At 49.4% G+C, this 20616-nt stretch overlaps 1 protein-coding gene across 6 annotated transcripts in view; it reads right to left on the reverse strand.

The window, feature by feature from the left end:
* The window catches only part of ACACB (acetyl-CoA carboxylase beta), a 101115-nt gene that overhangs the window by 14420 nt on the left and 66079 nt on the right, over positions 1-20616 (reverse strand). For all 6 annotated transcript variants that reach the window (XM_037052319.1, XM_037052316.1, XM_037052315.1 and 3 more), the window contains 16 exons: positions 20380-20493; positions 19815-19904; positions 18683-18801; positions 18056-18193; positions 17158-17257; positions 16964-17071; positions 14297-14353; positions 14024-14065; positions 12782-12997; positions 11276-11431; positions 10371-10574; positions 9387-9542; positions 4364-4486; positions 3991-4260; positions 2377-2474; positions 1243-1363 (listed from right to left, as the gene is read on the reverse strand). In XM_037052319.1, the coding sequence (XP_036908214.1) occupies positions 1243-1363; positions 2377-2474; positions 3991-4260; positions 4364-4486; positions 9387-9542; positions 10371-10574; positions 11276-11431; positions 12782-12997; positions 14024-14065; positions 14297-14353; positions 16964-17071; positions 17158-17257; positions 18056-18193; positions 18683-18801; positions 19815-19904; positions 20380-20493 (2112 nt within the window). The remainder of the gene's footprint in view (positions 1-1242; positions 1364-2376; positions 2475-3990; positions 4261-4363; positions 4487-9386; positions 9543-10370; positions 10575-11275; positions 11432-12781; positions 12998-14023; positions 14066-14296; positions 14354-16963; positions 17072-17157; positions 17258-18055; positions 18194-18682; positions 18802-19814; positions 19905-20379; positions 20494-20616) is intronic.

The raw sequence follows: 20616 nt of genomic DNA on the forward strand, positions 1-20616 counted from the left end.
GTACACTGATATTTCTCTCCTTCTCTCCTTCCCTTCCTCTCTAAAGACAAATAAATGAAAAAAAAAAAGAAAGATTGTAAGGCAGAGAAAACATAGTTACAGTGTTTGTGGAAAAAATCCGGGTATGTAAGTGTGTCCACACAGTTCAAAGCCATGTTGGTGCATATATCATATATTACATATATATAACACATGTTACATATTATATATTACACATTATATATATAATATGTAATATAAGTTATGTAATGCATAAGATATATGATGTGTATCTTTCAGAATATATGTTATATATCTTCTAATATGTTTTAAGATAAATACATTTTTGAACTATACAAATATATCTTTTTATATACAACTATCTTTTTATTTTGAAGTATGTATGAAACGCATGGAGCATGTAGGTAACATCCAGAACAGAAGCTGAGGAAGACACTCGGGGCCAGCGTTTCCCGCCTTGGGAATGAAAGACCCCACACTGAGTGTGACGTAGGGTCCAGGGGACCAGTTTGCCACTGAAGGTCACTACCGCCCCTCCTGCTCCTGAAACCAGAAGACACTGCTGATAAGGCCAAGGGGGGAGGGAGCAGTTAAAACGGAACAAACTTTCTCCTAAATGCTTAATACCTTTTAAATGGGAGGAGATTGGACCCTGACTCAAGCAGACCAACGATTAAAGGACATTTTTGAGGTAACTGTTAAAACTGAACTGAACTGGCTTCTGATGATATTGAAGTGTCGTGGATATCGTTGGGCAGAATAATAGTATATTAGGGGGTAAATCTTTATCTAGTAAAGATCCAATTTCAATTTCACCCATGGAAAGAGACGAGACAAGGTTTGCTCAGGGGGCATCCCACCTGCGACCCGCGGGGCCACCTGCAGCCCAGGGTGGCAGTGAGTCTGGCCCAACACAAAATCATCCATTTACTTAATACATTATGAGATGTTTTTGTGAGTACGTGTCGCAGTGTATTTAATGTGTGGCCCAAGACAACTCTTCTTCTTCTCCTGGCGGTGCAGAGATGCCAAAAGATTGGACACCCCTGCTCTGAAACATGCCGTATCGGGGCAGGGGGCCTGAGGGGGCAGAGGGTTTGAAGGGGCAGGAACAGCTAAACTGTTGGAGCCACGGGAGGCACGCGTGGGCTCATTATCACTTCTCTCTCCTCTGGCAACTCTTTCCAAGTTTCTATGATGGAAAGCTGAGACATAAAAGAAAAAGAGTGGGCATGGACTCACCAGGCTAATGGTGACAATCTCTTCGTAGGCCAGGGAGGACTCCCCAGCGATCGTGCCTGAGCCCCGAAGGTTCTCCACGCCCAGGCCGTCCTCCTTTCCGATGATATCCGTGATCACGTACCTGTAAGCACCAAACACGAGTCAGAGGCCGAGATCGAGCCCAGGGAAATCCAAGGCAGATGCGGTTCCCAAGGACACGAGAGGCAGGAGGGACGAGCAAGGGGAGGGCCTGGGAGGTGCTGATAAAGCAGCCGGAAGTGAATGACCGGCTCCCAAGTTTCTAGATGGTTCGCAGGCCGTGTTACCAAAACGTCACCGGCACGGTGCATTCTTCCTAAAGCAATTGAGGATACCATCTGGTCTCCAGAGAGAGGCGGGCATGCGTGGGAAGCCACTTGGCTCCCAATCGATCAGCCAGGACTCCACAGCCACCCGAGTGCGAGAGGCACTGGGTGTCCCAACCCCACTGAGAGTCACATGGCACTTCAGCTCATTAGCGGTTCGGAGGAGGCCTTTGGTGAAGACGCTCGTTAGCTCTCCTTCAACCCGGTATCTCCCCACCCGCCCTGGCAATGGAAATTTTTCCTCCTTCTCATGTGTTCCCAGGCAACATTCCAGAAAATGCAGCCTGGGAAGTTCCGATTTAGTCGCCTTCTCCGGAAAAGTCCCCACAACTTTCCTGGGAAAAGACAGCCGTGGCCTTGATGTTCCCGTGGAGCCGAGCCCTGCCCTCGCCAACTTCCCAGATGACACTGCAGCGTCTGTTTGGCTAATTTGGTCATAAAATGGGAGCCTGCATTTTTGGTCATAAAATTGTGAGAATTTGATCTAATTATCCCTGTGTTCTGTGCCATCTGAGTGAGAGGCACAGCTTACTCGGGGATGACAAGGACAGGTGCACCTTATAGAACACTGCAGGTGTTTAAGTCACTAGCACGGAAGCTCAAGGGTTCCACTGTACACACACCAACTGCTTGAAGACACCACCGTAAGCCGGGGCGGGGTGGAGGGGGAAGAGGCAGACCTACCCCGGCCCGGCCCCCCCCCCCCCCCCCCCCCCCGCCCGCAGCCGCTGAAATGAGCCCCAGGCACAAGGAGGGAGTTGCGGAGGGAGTTGCCTGCGAAGTCATTCACCTGGATTCTCCCTCTTCCTCGATGTGTTTGCAATGGACGGAGTTCAGGGAGCTGATTCTGGTGTACTCTTGAGGCGTCAAGTACAGGTATTTAAATCCCTTAAAACAAAGCGAAACAAAAAACTCCCCTGAGGCTGTGAATCCAGTTTCCGGCCGCGACGGTCATTGTTTTTAAAACAATACCAACACTGTAGGGAGGGTGTTGGTAATGCGTTAATGACATGTTTACAACATGTAACATGTCTGATATTAATGCCGTGTTAAAGACAGCTATGAACTGAAGATCTGCTACGTGCCTTCCACGCACCCGTACAACACGACCTTACTGCTTTCCTTGTTGGGTTCTGTTTCTCAGTCACCTTCTCTGTTGCCCCCTCGGAGACTTTTCAGACTTTTTCTGTATTCCTAGCCCCCTCCCCAATTTCATTATAGTGTGTGTGTCTGTCTGGAAAAAGTCCAGCCATCATTTACATAATGTCAAGGATTTGTGCAACGTCCATGTAACCTGTCAGCAAGGAGAGCCTGGGATGCAATGCATGAACAGTGGTGACTTCACTGTACTAGTCGGTGGGGGCAGTAGATGCTTTTGAGCATGTTTACTGTGTGGACATCGCACTCAAAATGACTGGGCCAGTGGAGCAACAAATCTGCATCAAATTTTGCTCTAAGGTTTAACATTCCTCTGTGGAAACTATTTCGATGATTCAGAAGGCCACAGCTATGGGCAACTGGTGATTGGCAGCTTCATCACCACAGTGCACCTGTTCATGCATCACGCCTCGTGCAGTTTTTTGGCAAAACACCAAATCACCCGGGTGACTTGGCCCCCCTACAACCCAGATTTGGTACCCTGCGACTTTTGGCTTTTTCCCAAAACTAAAATCACCTTTGAAAGGGAAGCGATTCTAGACTGATGATAAAGTTCAGGAAAATACAGCAGGGCAGCTGATGGTGACTGGGAGAACTGTGTGAGGTCCCCAGGTGCCTACTTCGAAGGGGACTGAGGCGTCATTATTCTATGTACAATGTTTCTTGTATCTTCTTCAATAAGCTTCTCCATTTTTCACAGCGTGTGGCTGGATACTTTCTGGACAGACCTCTATTCGCCCTCGTGTGCTGGGAGGGGAGGCCGCACACACGTTTTTGTCCCCTTCCGTTGGGGGGGCACTATTGCCCCCTTGGGAATGCACACTCTGGTCGCAAAGAACGACTGTCCCCTGCGTTTTCAGGTTACAAAATGTATACTTTTCTCTCATTCATTCTGCCTTTTATTGCAGCTGGTATCTCTCCCTCTCCCAAACAATATTTAAGAAATCTATGAGGCCGGGGACTATGTATTCTTCTCCTCTGCATTCAGAAGATATATATCTGTTTATACGTATAAATTAGCACCGTGTTCATAAACTCTCGTTACTGTTTAGACGTGTTCTCCAACTCCCATGAAACTGTAATACCAAGACACTGTATGCCTGTTTACGAATGGATATCGGTGCTTCACACAGAAAAAGAATGGTAAGACTTTTTCTACCCCCCTGTGGGTACTATCACCACCCATCCCCCCGAAAACACGACGCCAGCTGGCTGAACGACACTGCCACGCCCCTCCCTGACGTACTTTGTGGGGGTCTCCGGGGTCCACCCAAGCCACCTGGAACATGTGTTTGATCTCCTCCGCGAGGCCGATCCGGGCCCCACTGTTGGCCGCGAGGTAGATTTTGGGGATGCCCTCAGCCCGGGCCATCTCGGACGCCCTCAGGTACAGTAGGTCCTCGCCCAGGCCAAAGGATCCGATGCGAAAGGTGATGTCGTTGCTGATGACGATCACGTCCCGCCCTTCCGGATACTCCTGGGTCTTGAACCTCATCCTGAAGGCCACCATGCCTACCTGGTGATGACACGGACGCGCAAGGAAAATGGTTTGTGTCCTCGGGGGAACGTATTTGGAAAGGGCCATGCCGGCCGGGGGCCTGGGTTCTCTGAGACCTCACCTCGTTTCCGCCGGGAAGTCGGTTCATCTCCACCAGCTGGCCCTGGGGGTCCAGCACAAGCTCCGTGTACGTCAGCATGTCTTTGGGGTACTTGTCTGGGGAGCCCCACATTTTAAAGAGAGCCTGGAGAGAGGGGAGGAAAAAACCTGAAGTCATCAGGGGAGAGGCACATTTCCTAGTGCTTTCTAGCTTTACCCATGAGCTACCTAAAGCACACAGAAAAACACGCAGAATAGAAAAACTCCCCAGTGTCCGAATCGTGTGGTTTTTGTCGTCATAATTTCTCCTTAGTTGCTTAAGATTAAAAAAAAATGTGATTGGAGCCCCTGGTGTGCCCCCCTCATCCCCTCCCTGACCCTCCTCTGCCCAACTACCTGGGGTAACCGTTACCCTGAATGGGATGTCTGCGAATCACCTGCATGCTGCTGTGTTTTCATTTCAGCATGTCTGCATACATTTGAATATGCAGCATTACTTTGCGTGGCTTAATCTTTAAATAAATGATATTGCCCTGGACATACACCCTTCTGCAACTTGCTTTTTCAACTCCTTGATGTGTTTGGGAGAAGTATCCATCTTGATAAGTTCAACTCGGGTTTATTCATTTTCCCTGCTATTCAGATTCTCATGGAGTAAATACATCACAATTTACATATTCAGAACTCCTTCTAGGAACATTTCTGATGCTTCCAATGCTACAGGATTACCAATAATGTTGGAATGAACATTTTTACGGTCTCTTCTTACAAACAGAGGTGAATTTCACCAGGTACATACCAAGGAGTGGCCATAGGGTTTGTGAAATTTCAACTTTACTTGACATCACCAAACTGCTCTCAAATTTTCTGAGACCCTAGCCCTGGCTGGTGTAGCTCAGTGGATTGAGCGTGGGCCTGTGAACCACATGATTGCAGTTCGATTCCCAGTCAGGGCATATGCCTGGGTTGCAGGCCAGTTCCCAGCAGGGGACTCATGAGAGGCAACCATACACTGATATTTCTCTCCCTCTCTCCTTCCCTTCCCCTCTAAAGATAAATAAATAAAATCTTAAAAAAAAGAATGTTAATTAAAAAAAATTTTTTTTTTCTGAGACCCTTCACAGTCCCAGTAAGACTGCATAAGAAGTAGGAACTCCTTTGCCCCACACACTTGCCAATACTCGGTTTGCCAAATATTTTAACACCCATCTGCCGGGTGTGAAATTTTTGGGTACTGATCCGTACTTCAATGATTATCAGTGAGCTGAGCGCGCCTTTGAATATGCTTATTGACCATGTGAGTTTCTTTTTGGCCAATTTCCTATTTATTCCTGCCTAGCTTTTTCAATAGTTTTGCTTTCTATTTTTTATTTTTTCTAATCGACTTATACATGCTCTGTAAAGAATTTAGATCTACCCCTTTGCTGGTAATAAGTATTGAAACATGTTCTCCCAATTTGGGCCCTGTCTTTTCTCTTTTGCATAAAGAACTTAAATTTTAAAGTAGTCAAATTTACAGGTCTTTTGCTGGTTGCTGTATGCTTTTAACTAACTCCAACTGGCTTTAATGGTATGGAAACTTTTTTTGTAAACTGTCATAAATGAGGTAGAAATCAAGATTTGTATTTTCAGTTAGATAGGCAGTTTTCTTGTGCCTTCTAGTGAAGTTTATTTCCTGGACTCTCGATGCCCCCTGGGCATTCTAGAAGGTTCCGTCCGGGAGTGGGTCTGGTTCTAGGCTCTTTTCTGTCCCGCTGCTCTGACTCTGACAACCACATGGCACTGCACTAAGTCCCAGGGCTTGAAAATAAGGGCTGGCACCTGCTGAGATGAGTCCTCTTGACCTTTGTCCTTTTTCAAAATTGTTTTTGCTTTTCATGGGCTTCTGCTTTTCTACATGAATTTTTAGGTTTCACCCCCAAACCCTGGAATTATACTGAATGCATTAATTTGAACAGAACTAAAACATTACAATATTGAATCTTCTCATCATTTGCAAGCCTAATATATCTCTCTCCATTTATTTAGGCTTCAAGTTATTTCAGTAATGTTTTTTTAATATTTTATTTATTTATCTTTAGAGGGGAAGGGAAGGAGAGAGGGAGAGAAATATCAATGTATGGTTGCCTCTCAAGAGTCCCCTGCTGGGAACTGGCCTGCAACCCAGGCATGTGCCCTGACTGGGAATCAAACCGTGATGCTCTGGTACGCAGCCCTGTGCTCAATCCACTGAGCTACACCAGCCATTGCTCAGTAATGTTTTAAGGTTTCTTCCATAAAGGTCTTATATGCCTTTGATTTATCCCTAGGTAACCCTATGGTTGATCTTAATACTGTAAGTGGCATTTTTGCCTAATTTTATTTTATAATTACTGCTGATTTATGAGAATGCAATTAAGTTCTGTATATTGATCTTGCATCTAGCAATCGTGCTTTGTTATCTAGTTCTATAGATTCTCTTGGATTTCTTACATAGATATTTATATAATCTGCAAAAGAACCCCACCATTTTGCTTTTTTCTTTCCAGTTTTTATACCTTTTGTGTCTTTTACTTGTCTTATTACATTGGCCAGGACCTCCATAAAAAATGTCGAATAGAACTGGTGATAATGGCTGATTTTGTCTTATACCTGTCTTTAAAAAGAATACCTCTAATATTTTACCATTAGGTTTTATTAATTTTAGGTTGATACCATTTATCAAGATAAATTCTCTTCTATTCCTAGTTTATTCAAAATTTTTATTATGAACAGATGTTGTCAAATACTTTTTTAATACCTATTAACAAATGTAAGTTTTTTCTTAATCTATTAAAATGGTAAACTATAGACTTGAATAGACTTCCTAATATCAAATCATATAAGCAGTTATAAGATAAACCCTACTTGACCCTGACTGGCTAGCTTAGTTGGTTAGCACATTATCCCAACATGCCAAGGATGCAGGTTCAATCCCTGGTCCGGACACATACAATGAATACCTAAATAAGTGGAACAACAAATCAATAGTTGTCTCTCTCCCTTCTTTTCTTTCTAAAAATCAATAAGTAATAAAAAGAAATAGATAAACCCTACTTGGTCTAAATTTTTTTAAAAATCATTACTGGATTTTATTTGCTAATATTTTACTTATGAATTTTATGCCTATGTTCATAAATTTCCCTACTTCTAATGTTCTTCTTACCTGGGATTAATACTAAGGTAATAATAACCCAATAAAATGGATTAAGAAGCATTCTCTTTTCTTTTTCCTGCTCTCTAAACAATTTGTATACAAAGAGAATTATCTATTTTTTTAAGGTTTGATAAAAATTGTTATGAAACCATCTGGGCACAATTTGAGTGAATAGATTCTTTTAAAACTATTAATTCAATTTCTTTTCTTCTAAAGATTTTATTTTTTTTTTTTAGAGAGAGGAGGAGGTGAAAAAAAGAGGGAGAGAAACATTAATGTGTGGTTGCCTCTCATGCAGCCCCCTACTGGGGACCTGGCCAGCAACCCAGTCGTGTGTCCTGGGCTGGGGATCAAACCAGCGACCCTTTGGTTTACAGGCCTGCGCTCAATCCACTGAGCTATAGCAGTCAGGGCTTAATTCAAATTCTTTAATGCTTATAATCTGTTTAGATTTTCTACTTCCTTCTGTCAGTTTTGATAAGATATATATTTCTTAGAAATTTTTCATTTCATCTAAGTTTCCAAATTTATGGGTTTTCTATAGTATTTGGTTTCCTTATCTAAAAGAAACAGGATAGATTTGTCCCTGATTTGTCTGCTTCTTGTCCTGTGTCCCTTGAGGTCAGAGGCAAAAGGATACAGACAATGACAATCTTGCTCATAAAAGTTTCCATTTATTAAGCCTCTACTAAATACTTAATATAGATTTCTCACAACAACTTGTGAGCAGGCGCCTAAAGCCCAGAGAGGTAAAGGAACTCGCCCAGAGACACACAGGGAGCAAAGGACAGATGCAGGATCCAAGCCTAGACCCGAGTGACGTTACATGGCGGCTGTTCCCACTACCCTGCGTCTCTTCCGCCGGAAGCGAGCGGACGCTTTGCTGCCTACGGTGGAAGGGCCATGCCCTGGTTTCATGAACGTCATTCCCAATGCAGCGTGGGGTGGGGGGATAACGAACGTCCACACCAACAATGCCAGTGTGTTCAGTCGCCTCGAAAGGCCCTGCTACATAAAGAAAATAGAGGCACGGAAAAAATACTCGAAGGAAACACTGAAATGTCACTGCAGTCATCAATGGTGGAGAGATTGCATACAGGTGACATTTTATTTGCTTATTTTTATTTTTCGGTGTTTTCCAATGTGGACTTCAATAATCAGAAAAAATAACAGAACATTAGTGTTGTTTTAGAACATTACTTGAGAGCAGACTAAAAACCCCTCACAGCAGGGACCCCACCCTCTTCCTCACGGTCTGTCTACCCTGAGAACGGTGCCTGCCAAGCAGCTTGGACTCACTAAAAAAGCAGCCAAAAGACCGGAAGGAAGCACATCGAAATGTTAAGCAGTCTGTCTTTCGGACATGGAACTGCGTGAGTCACTTCTCTCTTCCCCATGACATCCTGAAGTTTCTATATTATATTCCTTTACCACTGGGATGAGCCTAGGCTTCTGTTTGGGAAAAATGCCAGGAAGTCCTTGCAAATATTACAGTTGATCCTTGAACTTGGGTGCGACCCTCACAGATCCACTGTGCGCAGATTTTTTTCAATGAATACCATAAATGCATTTTCTGTTCCTTATGATTGTCTTAGTAACATTTTCTTTAGCTTGCTTTAGTATGAGAATACAGTATATAATTCATGTAACATACAAAATATGTTCATTGACTCTGTTATTTGGTAAGGCTTCTGTTCAACAGGAGGTCAATTATCGGTTATGTTTTGGGGGAATCAAAAACCATGTCCGAATTTTCGACTGCACGGGAGGTTGGCGCCCCTAGCCCCCATGCTGTTCAAGGGTCAAACGTAATTTCTTTTCCTTCCCAGGCAGACCTGGGCCCGTGCTGCGCCTCAGACAAAGGACTTGCCTGCCTGAACAGTTCCGGGAAGTCGTACACATAGGTGGTCCCCAGGGACTGGGCCTGAAATCGCTTGGCCTGAAGCAGGTCCTTGGTGACGTAAGGAGTGTTGATCAGCATCCCGTGCTGGGGCCCTTGTTTGTTGCCAAAGGAGTGAAACATGATCTGGCAGAAGGACAGAAAACCAGAGCGTAAGGGAAGCACCTCTCGGAGACCCCCACTCCTGCCGAGTTCGTTTCTACCCGGTCCACGGTGAAAACGCAGTGCAGGGCGCAAACCACGTCCCACTACGTGACAAAGTGAGTATCTCAAAGAGCGAATTTCTTTTCTGCAACCAGAACAAGGAGGGACAGAGGGAGATGTGGAAAGACAGCCCCCAGAATATAACTATTACAGTATCCCACCCCCCCTCCCCCACACAACACCAAACAACAGTGCATCGAGACCGAGGAAACCCGAATCAAGTCTGCCCTGGAGTTATCGCGACTGAACCTGTGTCCGTTTCCTATTTTGGCAAACCCTATGGCTGCGGACAATGTCATCCCTGGGAAGCTGGGTAACGGGTATGCATGGACTTTCTGTACCATTTTTTCTCTGTATTACTTTTTTAACTTGAGAGTGTTTCAAAATAAAAAACATACAAATGCACGCAAATGGTAGTCAACACAATCCTTGATTCGCTTAACAAAAGTCTGTTCTGAAACACAGTTGGGGGAAATTCCTACTCCACTAAGGGACCCAGTGGGAGGCTGCGTCACAATTGGCCCCCCACACCTCATCTCAAACACGGCCCTCGAATGGTTTACACACTGGAACCCTTCTCCTTCCCAGGTGAGTGAACAACTGGGGTTCAGAGGCTAATAGAGTGATCAGAGGAGCCACCCCAATCAGCACGGCAAGCACGAAGCCACCAAACACCGTCTCGCCTACATCTCCCTGGCCTGAGCCTGTCTCTGCTGTGACGCGGACCTCCGTGACCCGGCCCAGCCTTACATTTCCCGATCTGGGGTCCGTGACTTCTTTGTAGAGGCTGATGTCCAGGTAGTAACCCGACTCGTTGGTGATGAACAGGCGGATGGGGATGACACAGCCGGTGGTGGTCTGGCGGATGTTGATTTTGACCTCAGCCTGCAGCACGCGCAGCTTCCACAACCTGCTGCCGTAGCGCATGACCATGGAATGCACCGACTCCTCGATCTGCCGCATGTCACAGCGATTCGGTTTCAGAGCCCACTCCGCACACACTCACAGAAGTTCTAGCACTGACAATAGCGGCAGTGCTGACATACTGAATGCAAAAAGCCGATGGGCTTTAAATGCATAATTACGCAGAGAGGTGGGCATTTTTATCCCCCGTTTAGATAGGGAAAGTGAGGCTGGCGATGAATGGCTAGTGCTCCTTGGTGACACACCCTCTGCCTCTTCTCCTCTGGGAAATGGGGGGCTGGTGGAGGTGTGGCACCAGCCTGGGCACCCTGCACCCCACAGATGCCAAGCTGATGTACCAGGACTTCTTTCACCCCAAAACCACAACCACAAACCCTGCCTGCTCCTGAAGACACAGCCAAAGGAGTCCCCAGTGGAGTCTGGAACCAGGGAGAGGACAGACTTTTGTTTGGCAAGGTATCTGGGGCCTCTGTGCTGTGTTGAAGGTGGAGCACTTCCTGGAGGGGCAGCAGCAGACAGGGGAGAGTGCCAGGGGAGGGGGCCCTAGGACTAAACAAGGCAGCGTTTGTCTCCCACCTGCAGCACCTGAGGCTCAGACTCGCACGTGCACATCCTGTACCTTGGGTCTTGGGTGCCAGGGGCCAATACCCAAAGCAGCACTGGGTCCCCGGGAGCAAGGGTCCCCAGGAAGTTGAGCCCAGAGTCTGGTGGGGGCCCCCCAAAGGCGAGACCTTGTAAGGGTCCATGATGACGGTGGGCACGAAGTTGAGGAAGATGTGGTTGCAGTCGGTGCGCACGCTGGTGTTGTTGAACGCCACCTCCAGCTCGTCCATGGCCTCCAGGAGCAAACGCTCACCCTCATTCTGCAGGTACTCGAAGGAGGCTTCCTGCCGAGAGTGGGGAGGGGGGGGAAGCCGCTAAGGCAGAGGGTGCGGGGCTTGCACGCAGCTGGCCTCAGGGAGGCAGGGGCAGTGGAGAATACTTCTCCAAACAGGATGCCAGGTGAGAAGGGCAGGGCCCTGACTCTGAAGGCGAAGGAAGGACAGAGGCTACCTGCTACATGCACCACCGTCTCGCTCCTGCATTCTGACGCTCGGACAACCGGGGCCTTGCGGACCCAGGAGGGACCCTTCCAGAGTGCGCCAAGTCCACCGTGGGCACACCTTCCAGATGCAAACCTGCCACTCCAGAGCCCCTCCACCAAACCCCACCTTGATCAGGCTCTCACACTCCAGGGCACTGTGCCCTGCCCTCATCACGCCAGGCACAGGATCCAGACACCCAGAGACAGCCAGGTGCCCAGAGCCCTCCGCAATTACTCAAACCAGCCAATCCCAGGCCTGCTTACCCTGTCTCACTCACTGCTCCCTGCAGAAACCCTAACGCAGGCTCTGGCCCGCAGCTCTGCCTCCCCTGGGCCTCCAGACTGGCTTGGGACTTCCCAGTGTGGCCCCCATGGCGTGGTGGGCCCCCTCCTCCGGGGCACTGTGATTAACAAGCAATCTTTTTGATGGCAACGATGCCTGATCCTCAATAATAATAAAATCTATTAAAATATCTGGTTGATCGAGGCAGCAAAACACTGAGATTAGTTTAACATCCATCAGCAGAGGATTAGTAAAAAAAAAAATTATACACGTGGGCACATCCGTGCTAGGAGTAGGCACCCAGCAGATTAGAGGTCTGCCGTGAGTGAGTGACCAATAAGAAAAGACCACTCTTCAAAGCATTGGTCCACCCAAGCTCTGTCTGGGACCTTGTCTCCACAATGCCACGTGTGGAAGTTTTGCCTTGAGAGGGCCACCAGCAAGGCTGGCCCGAGTGGCAGGATTCTGGGTCCTTTCGCTTGGTCTTTAAAAGTAGTTTTTAGCATTGTTTGCAATTTTCACAGCATAACCACGCATTAGTTTTCTAAATGCAAAAAAATAATCATCATCGTGTATTCGATCAGCAAATAGCACTCAGCAAACCCGTATCTTTCTATCCTCTCAATTCTCATGCAGACACCCATGGGACTGAAGAAAGAAGTCCACATGCCACCAGCCGGCATGTGAGAATAGCCACTTCAATGTCTGCCCGCCCCGCACCCTGGCGGGAGGGCTGCGCCGAGGGAGCCCAGGACACCCTTCGACCCCTTGCGAGCGGCCCAGGGCCCGCCGCAGAGCAGGGACTCAACAAAGGGAAGGCCAGCACAGGAGCGGCAGGTGCGGAGGAAGAAATGCTCCGGGTCGCATTACCTTTGTGATTAAGTCCGAGTGCCGGATGATGGCGCGGATGAAGAACCGGTGGTCCGTCACTTCCACGCCCTCCTTCACCTTGGCAGCGCCCAGGTAAAGGTGCATCTTGTGGTTGGCGCAGGGCACGGCGGTCAGGTCGAAATTGTGCATCCGGCTGAGCTCCAGCTGGAAGGCCAGGGCGGGCTCCAGGTGACGGTAAATGCGGTCCTCTGCAAACTGCAGGCCGACCCGGGAGGGTAAGACAGACACACACGCCCCCTCCCCTCCCCCCCGTCTGACACCGGGACCACGGGCCTGCTGGGTGCATGGCGTGTCCCAGACTCTGGCTGTGCGGGCATGGCACTACAAAGGTAGCGGCTATTGTGTCGTCCAATAGAGAGCAACCGCCAGGGCTCAAGAGGCCTGGGACTCTGCAAAGACCTAGAGGGCATGCGCGTCTGGGGAGCACGCTGCCTGAAGGCACTTGGCTCCCAGGGAGCCCAGCTGGTCCCCAGAACCCGCCAGGCTCTTCCCTGTCACAGCACAGAGTCTTTCTCAAGAAATCACAGACCCTTGGTTTCCTTATGGAAATTGGTCCTCAAAAAAAAAAAAAAAAAAAGCAGCTGATTATGCTTGAAACTGAGCTAAGAAAATTAAAAAGCCAGAAAATGGGTGGGTCTCACCTGCAGAAGTGAGACCTTGGACAAAGTAAAATACAAGATCCTGAACTTGGCAGAGCCTTGAATCCATGTCGGGAGCAAGGCCATCTGCTCTAGAGTGGGGATCAGCAAAGTCTTCCCCCCGAAGGGCCAGAGGACTGAGGGACCGCAGGGTGTGTCTTGGCTACTGGATTCAGAGGCTGAAGCGAGAAAGTCACAACAGACTTTCTGGGTGTGGCTGTGTTCCAGACTGTGTGCCTAAGAACAGGAGGCCAGCCCGCAAGCCACAGGGTGCCAACCGCTGTTTTGGGTGATCACGGAAAACCGGGTTGGGAGGACCAGCTCACTGAGTCAGCAGCGAACCCAAGAATTATCCATGTGAAAGGGGCACCGGTAGGTAGTGGAGGGTGCAGTGTGGGAGGCAAGAGGTTTGAGCTCCACATAGAAATTCAGGGCTCTCCTCGGAAATACAGTCGCAGAGGAAGGCGGGAGTCCGCATGAAAGCGGCGTGTTCTAGAATACGGAGCTAACTTAAAGACTGGGACAGTCTTCCTGAATATGGAAGAGGCCGGGGAAGGAAGAACAATACTGCTTTTGGTCATACCTCGTCCCTTGCTCTGAACGTGAAAAACTTGGGAAATTCTTTCTGCAAAAAGAAATCCACACAAAAGACAATTAAACCAAGCAAGACTTGTTCGAACATGGGTACACCTGGTTTTAACGCCAACCCCATCTGCTTCGAGAGCGAGTCACGTGGAAAGCCGCCTCTAGCAATGGACCTCTCCCACCCCAGTGTGCAGCGGGCACGTCAGGTAAAGGGGCAGGGAGGCTTGGAGTGTGGAGAAAACGCTCGGGATGCACTGAGAAGTGGACTGACCTCCTGGGCAATCAGGAACGTGATCCTCCGGAGCCCGTAATCCACGAGGATGTTCTTCTGCATGGAAAGCAAACACACAACAGAATCACACTCGGCCGCAAAAAGAAACAAAGTCCTGATAGGTGTCACCGTGAGGCTTAGCCTTGGACACATTACGCTGAGGAAGAAGCCAGCCACGAAAGACCTCACACTGTAAGACCCCATTTATACAGAATGGCCAGGACAGGCCAACCCATAGAGTTAGTGAGTAGGTCAGCAGTTGCCAAAGGCTGAGGAGGAGGGTGTCGGGTTGAAGAAAGATGGGGAGTGACTGCTAAGGGGTAGGGGGTTTTGTAGGGCGGTGGTGAAAATATAACAAGGGTCATGAAATTCATATACACCAAAAAGCATCGAACTGTACACTTTAAATGAGGGAATGGTGCACTACGTGAATCATATTTAATGTTACATTAAAATACCCATACTTTTTAAAAACATTTCATGAACTCTTTAATGAAATTGGGTTATTTCAGGGGGCAATGGTCTACTAGACACAAAAAGAAAAGGATGAGTGAATGATTTCATTCACATAAAATTCAGCACAAAACTCATCGGTATCGTTAGGAGTCAGGGTAGTGGCCAGCTCTCTCTGCGGGGCAGGAGGGGAGACCTGGAAGGGGCTGGGGAGGGGCAGAAACCTTCATTTCTCGATCTCAGTGCTGGTTACCCCTGGGAATTCACTTCGAAAACTCAGCAGGCTACACATTTACGACTTGTGCACTTTGCTGCATGTTCGACTTCAAGAAAAAGTTATCCAAGGAAAGTACAAAACTGTCTGTAGTTGCTCCCTGAATGAAATGAACACGATTATGTCCAGTTTTGTGGGGAGAGAAAAAGTAGCAAGAAGAAGATAAGGCTATCGTTTAACTTGTGCACATGGTAAGGAAAATTACCAGGGGAAATGGAACGTCTTAGCCCATTTCAGAAGCAGGTTAAGGACACAGGGAAGAATACCGAACGCCAATGCAGGCTAGAGAGAAAACAGGAGAAAGCGGGAAATGAAGAGAGTTCTCATGTGGGACAACCAGTCTGGGCACTTGGAGCCTGGCTCTCCATGGAAGGTGTGCACGGTATGTGCATGCATGTGTGTGCATGTACATGTGTGAGTGTGAGTGTCCATGTGAATGTATGCATGTGCATGTACCTGCCTATAACGTAAGCGATTTTTAATTACAGAAATGTGTAAAAGTCTTTCCTTTTCCCCAGCTCTCCTCTCCTCGATATGACATGCATATAAAATACACTTTGCTGGTGTAGAGATACATCTGTTTAGTCTTTTCCAGCCCACACATGTGGGTCGGTGTTTAGAGAGCTGTTTCCTTCCCACGGCCAGGTGGCATGCATGGCACAGCCGTCCACACCACGGGTTTCCTCACTGCCCCTCCCATTGCCTGCTCCGGGTCGGAACCACCAAGTACCCGGTGCACCATCAGGTTTGGTCCGAGGGGCAGGTGAGACCCTGTCAGCCCAGGGGTTGCCTTTTCTGTGCAGGGGGCGCCCAGCTGAACCCCCAGTAAGGACGTCAGCTGTGTTGAGGAGGAGCAGGCTGGGGGTGGGAAATATGCCCAAACTTTCACCGTGGCTGCCTCCAGATGGTGAGGCTGTGGGCTTTAAGACCTAGTTTCAGATCTGCCTGCACCTTAAACACAGTCTACAGCGAACGTGATGAGCTGTTGATTAACCAAGCAAAGGCTTAAGTAAACCACTCACGTTGATGCCCGCCATCTTCACAGCATCACCCACGACTGAGCACAAGGCCAGGTCCCCTAGGGGACGTCACGTCAGAGGGGGTAAGAAGTATCCAGTCCCCCAGGACAATATGGGGAACACAACAGCTAAGGAGACTGAAAGCAACAACTGAAATGTTCCAAGGAACCTTGAAGTTTAGACCAAGCCAGGAGGGTTGAGAACTAACAGCCAGACGGCGTGGCTGGTAGATTGGATTAATTATATGCTAAGAATCTTAGCATCCCATTTTACAGGTAGGGAAAACTAAGAATCAGAGAGGCATGGCAACCTGCCTGAGGTCACACAGCGCCTTCCTGCTGTGTCTATGACCTACACCTGCTAAGATGCTCCACATGTGTTTGCAGCTGAGGTCCTTGAGCATATATAACAGCTGTCCCTACTGACAGGTGACAATATAGGCTGACAATGGCTACCACGTGTTTATAAAAGCAACTTGCAGTTATCTGCGCACACAAATGTCGATCGTAAGTATCCATTTTAAAATTGTGACTTTTGCCTTGGCTGGTGTGGCTCAGCAGATTGAGTGCCAGCCTGAGTACTGAAGGGTCGCTGATTTGATTCCCAGTCTAGGGCACATGCCTGGGTGTGGGCCAGGTCCCCAGTAGGGGGTGCTGGAGAGGCAACTACACGCTGATGTTTCTCTCCCTGTCTCCCTCTCTAACCCAATGTTACCCAGTGTTATGAGGAAGAAGCTGAGGCTCTGATACATTCAGCCACCTCTGTGCAAGGTCACTGGCAACGAGGAGTAACAGAGCCAGGGTGGGAAGCTGGGTCTGTGGCTCTGAAACACTCAGCTGGTCGCAGGCACATGGGACACCTCCCCAAGACAAGCCGCTCCTCCCCACCAGGGACCCAGAACCAGAGGCACGCCCAGGGTACCTTGGACTGCACGAAGGTCCGCAGGATCGGCACCAGCTCCTCGTCCTCCAGGTGGTCAGCGCACTGGATGGCCACGTTCAAGATGTGGATGGGCTCCTCCCTGAGGGTCTGGGAGAGAAAAACAAGGACAGGCGGTCAAGGACCTGCCTGGGACCCCAGCCCGCTCCCCTCCGGCTCCCTGCTCACACACTTACCTTGCTGTCCTCCTCACCGTACATGGACGTCTGGGCCTTGCTGAAGAGGGGCATGTCCTCGGCCACATTGGCAAAGCAGGAGATGACATCATCAAAGTTCCTGGGGACATAAGACAGAGAGGGCTGAGGGGCAGCTCCCCCATGGTCACAGGTCACACCCAAGTGCTCCCTTTTTTCCAACCACCACTCTGCAGTTCATTCTGTCCCTGACCAGGTAGGTCCCAGGGGCCACTGATGGGGTCTTTCTCGAAAGGGAAGAATGAACCCACGTGATGGGAGGGCATGAATGAAAGAAAGGCTGTCCAAACGCTGCGGTACCAGCTGGGCCCCCCTGGTCCCAGCTGGGAGACCCTCCTAACAACCCCGCCTCACGTCTCTGAGTCAACTGAGGGAAACAGGACGCGACCTCCACAGCTCCTGGCACTGCTGTGGAGACACAGGGCCACCCAGCACAACACACGGCACCCAGGACCGGGTTGAAAAGGGCACTAATCGCAGTGGGACTGATCTCTGACGTTTGCTGAGCACATTAGTTATACACCCGTGATATTTTAAATGCGATATTAAAAGGTATTATCTCATTACATTTTCCTGGTGACCCTATGGAGGCCCTTCTTTGGTCCCCATTATACAGATGAGAACACTAAGGTTAAGAGAGGGAGGTCCTCTGCCCAGCGTCTCACAGTCAGGAAGTGCAGAGTCAGAATCCACATGCAGGCAGGCTGACACGAAAGCCCGCACTCTTGGCTCCAATACTATTAAACTGTTATTATTCACATTCTGTGCCGTATGCCTAGGCCACCCCCACCCCAGGTGTCACTTGAACAGAGGGGAGTCAGAGGCGGCTCCCTGGGCCCCTCCCCTCAGAGTGGCGAGGAGACCAGGCCACGCTGGGTACCTGGTGAATTCCTCAAATTTCCTGAAGGCGACCATGGCGCCCATCCGCTGGGACAGTGGGGAAAAGCCACTGTCCATGAAGAGCTCCGTGCTGTGTCTCAGCAGGTCGGGGTTGGTGACGCTGATGGGTGCGGCCATCCTGAGTGGGGGACAGGGACAGGCAGGAGTGGGGGTGAGGCCACTGCTCACAAATCCCACCCCAAGAGCTGTTCCTGCCCTGGAGACTTCGGCGAGCCAGCATTAGAGGAATAAAATTGGAGCAGGAGGGGACTGAGGTCGGGGCCCGGGGCCGAGGACGAAGAGCTCAACAAGCGAATGAATGAATGAGTGGTGCATGCATGGAAGTCTAGTCCCAAGGGCGCCCCCAGCAAGTAAGTAGTGAACTTGGCCAAAGAGACTGAACACTCTCCCAGCGTCGGGTTCCCCAGGAAGGCTGGTGAGGAGTGGGCTCTGATCTGGGGGACACTCCTGGCCTCTGCTCCCCTAGTCCCTCCCCAGCCATCACACTGCCACAGTCGGGGAGTGGTGTCCCTGATGTCTCCCAAACATACTGGCTGGGTCCCTCCAGAGGCAGGATGACAGTGGGCAGGGAGAAAAGAAACCACGCCAGGTGTGGACGGCTCCATACCGGTTCGGGTGCGAGGAGGGCAGCATGAACTGGAATTCCACCACGCAGGTGCCGTCCGGGAGCTGCCGGTGCTGCAGGCTGTTCAACTCGTAGGCGATGTAGCCCCTCCGCACGTAAACCTAACGGAACAGAAGCACAGGGGACATTCTCACAGCGGGTACCACGGCATGCCCTCAAAACCTGAGAACATTCAGGCTGTTGGCGCAATCTCCAAATCATCTCTAAGAGGTAGTTAAGGGCAAGTTTGCTCATGTTTCAGAACATTGCTTTCTCTGCAAATGGCTAGAGAGTAAATATTCTAGGCGTTGCGAGATGTATCATCTCTATCGCAACCACTCAATTCTGCTGTGGTAGCTCAGAGGCAGGCACAGACAGTATGTAAATGAACAGGCTCGTCTGCTCCAATAAAACTTTATTTATACACACAAGCAGGGGGACGGATGTGGCCCGCGGGCTGTAGTTTCCCACTTCCTGCTCTAGAGGTCTGTCCAATAGCAAGGTAACAACAAGCCACATGTGCCATTTTCAATTAATCAAAAAATTTCCAGTAGCCACTTTTTTAAAAAAAGGCACTGGGTTAAAATAATTTTCATAGTAACTTCATTTTGGCCCCAACACCCAGAAGATCATCACTTCAATATGTAATCAACAGGAAAAAATAGCGAGGTATTTGAAACTTTCTCCATACGAAGACTTTGGAATCCAGCGTGCATCCACTTGGGGGCACACTTGGGGGCACACTTCGGTTCAGAGTCAACACACTTCAAGTGCTCACTGGTCACACGTGGCCAGCAGCTACCACAGTGGACAGCACCGTTATACAGTTTAAGCTCTAGGGGTTTTATTTTGCTTTATTTTTTAAGATTTATTTTTAGAGAAAGAGGAAGAGAGGGAGAGAGACATCAATGTGTGGGTGCCTCTCATGTGTCCCCATCTGGGGACCTGGCCCACAACCCAGGCATGCACCCTGACTGGGAATCGAACCGAGATCCTTTGGTTCACAAGCCAGTGCTCAACCCACTAAGCCACACTAGGTAGGGCAGGCACTGGGAGATTTTTAACCCAATAGGCAAAACGATGCTGGGACTGGCAGGGGCGGCACCACGCTGTTGTAGAGGCCTCTCCCACTTACCTCCAAGGACGCCATGCACACGACCTTGTTAGTGTGATAGAAGAAAGAAGGCAGCACGTCAAATATGGTCGTTTCCGAGAGTATCAATTTCTAAAGGATATGGGAAGGGAAAAAAGAGAAAAGTAAATGTTAAGACGTTTCAACCACCAGTCAGATGAGTGAGGGGGCGGGAACAAAGGGGAGAAGCCGGAGGGGTCATCACCAAACACTGCCAGCATCCCGGGCCTGTAAGATCTGAATGGGGAAGTGGCTCTGAGCTGCCTGCACCCGTAGGTGCAGAGGGTGGCCCTTGTCAGTGAGGCAGATCAGGGAAGATGAAGCTGTGACTCAAGTCACCAGAGGATTACAGCTTCCAAACCCCTTGGTGCATCACACCTGAGTTTTTAAAATCATCCTTCCCAGTGAGCCTTGCTGCCTGAGACTCCCCCAGGGGGCCCCTCGGGCAGCCACAGCCACACTGGACTGAGCCACTGGTGTCCGTCACTCTGCCTGGTGCCCGCACACTGAGGGCGGGGTGAGGAGGGGAAGCAGGGCGTGGAAGGTGGAGGGATGGAGACAGCCTCACCTTGAGGTTTTCCGGGCAGAACTGGTGGCCATACCTGTCGATGGCAGACAGGAAAATGGACTCCACCTGGTTGTGCCTCAGCTCGTAGGAGGGGAGGTGGGAGGCGATCAGGACCTGCAGGGGAGGAGTCGGAGGGGCTGGGGTAAGCCAGACTCACGGGGAGAAGCCGAGGGCTGGGCTTGGACACAGAGCGCAGCAGAGGGGCCATGCGTGGCGGGGGCCAAGCCTGGCAGGGAG

The sequence above is a fragment of the Sturnira hondurensis genome, unplaced genomic scaffold, assembly GCF_014824575.4.
Source record: "Sturnira hondurensis isolate 20B ecotype Veracruz unplaced genomic scaffold, ASM1482457v3 Scaffold0007406, whole genome shotgun sequence".
In the NCBI taxonomy this organism is placed as follows: domain Eukaryota; kingdom Metazoa; phylum Chordata; class Mammalia; order Chiroptera; family Phyllostomidae; genus Sturnira; species Sturnira hondurensis.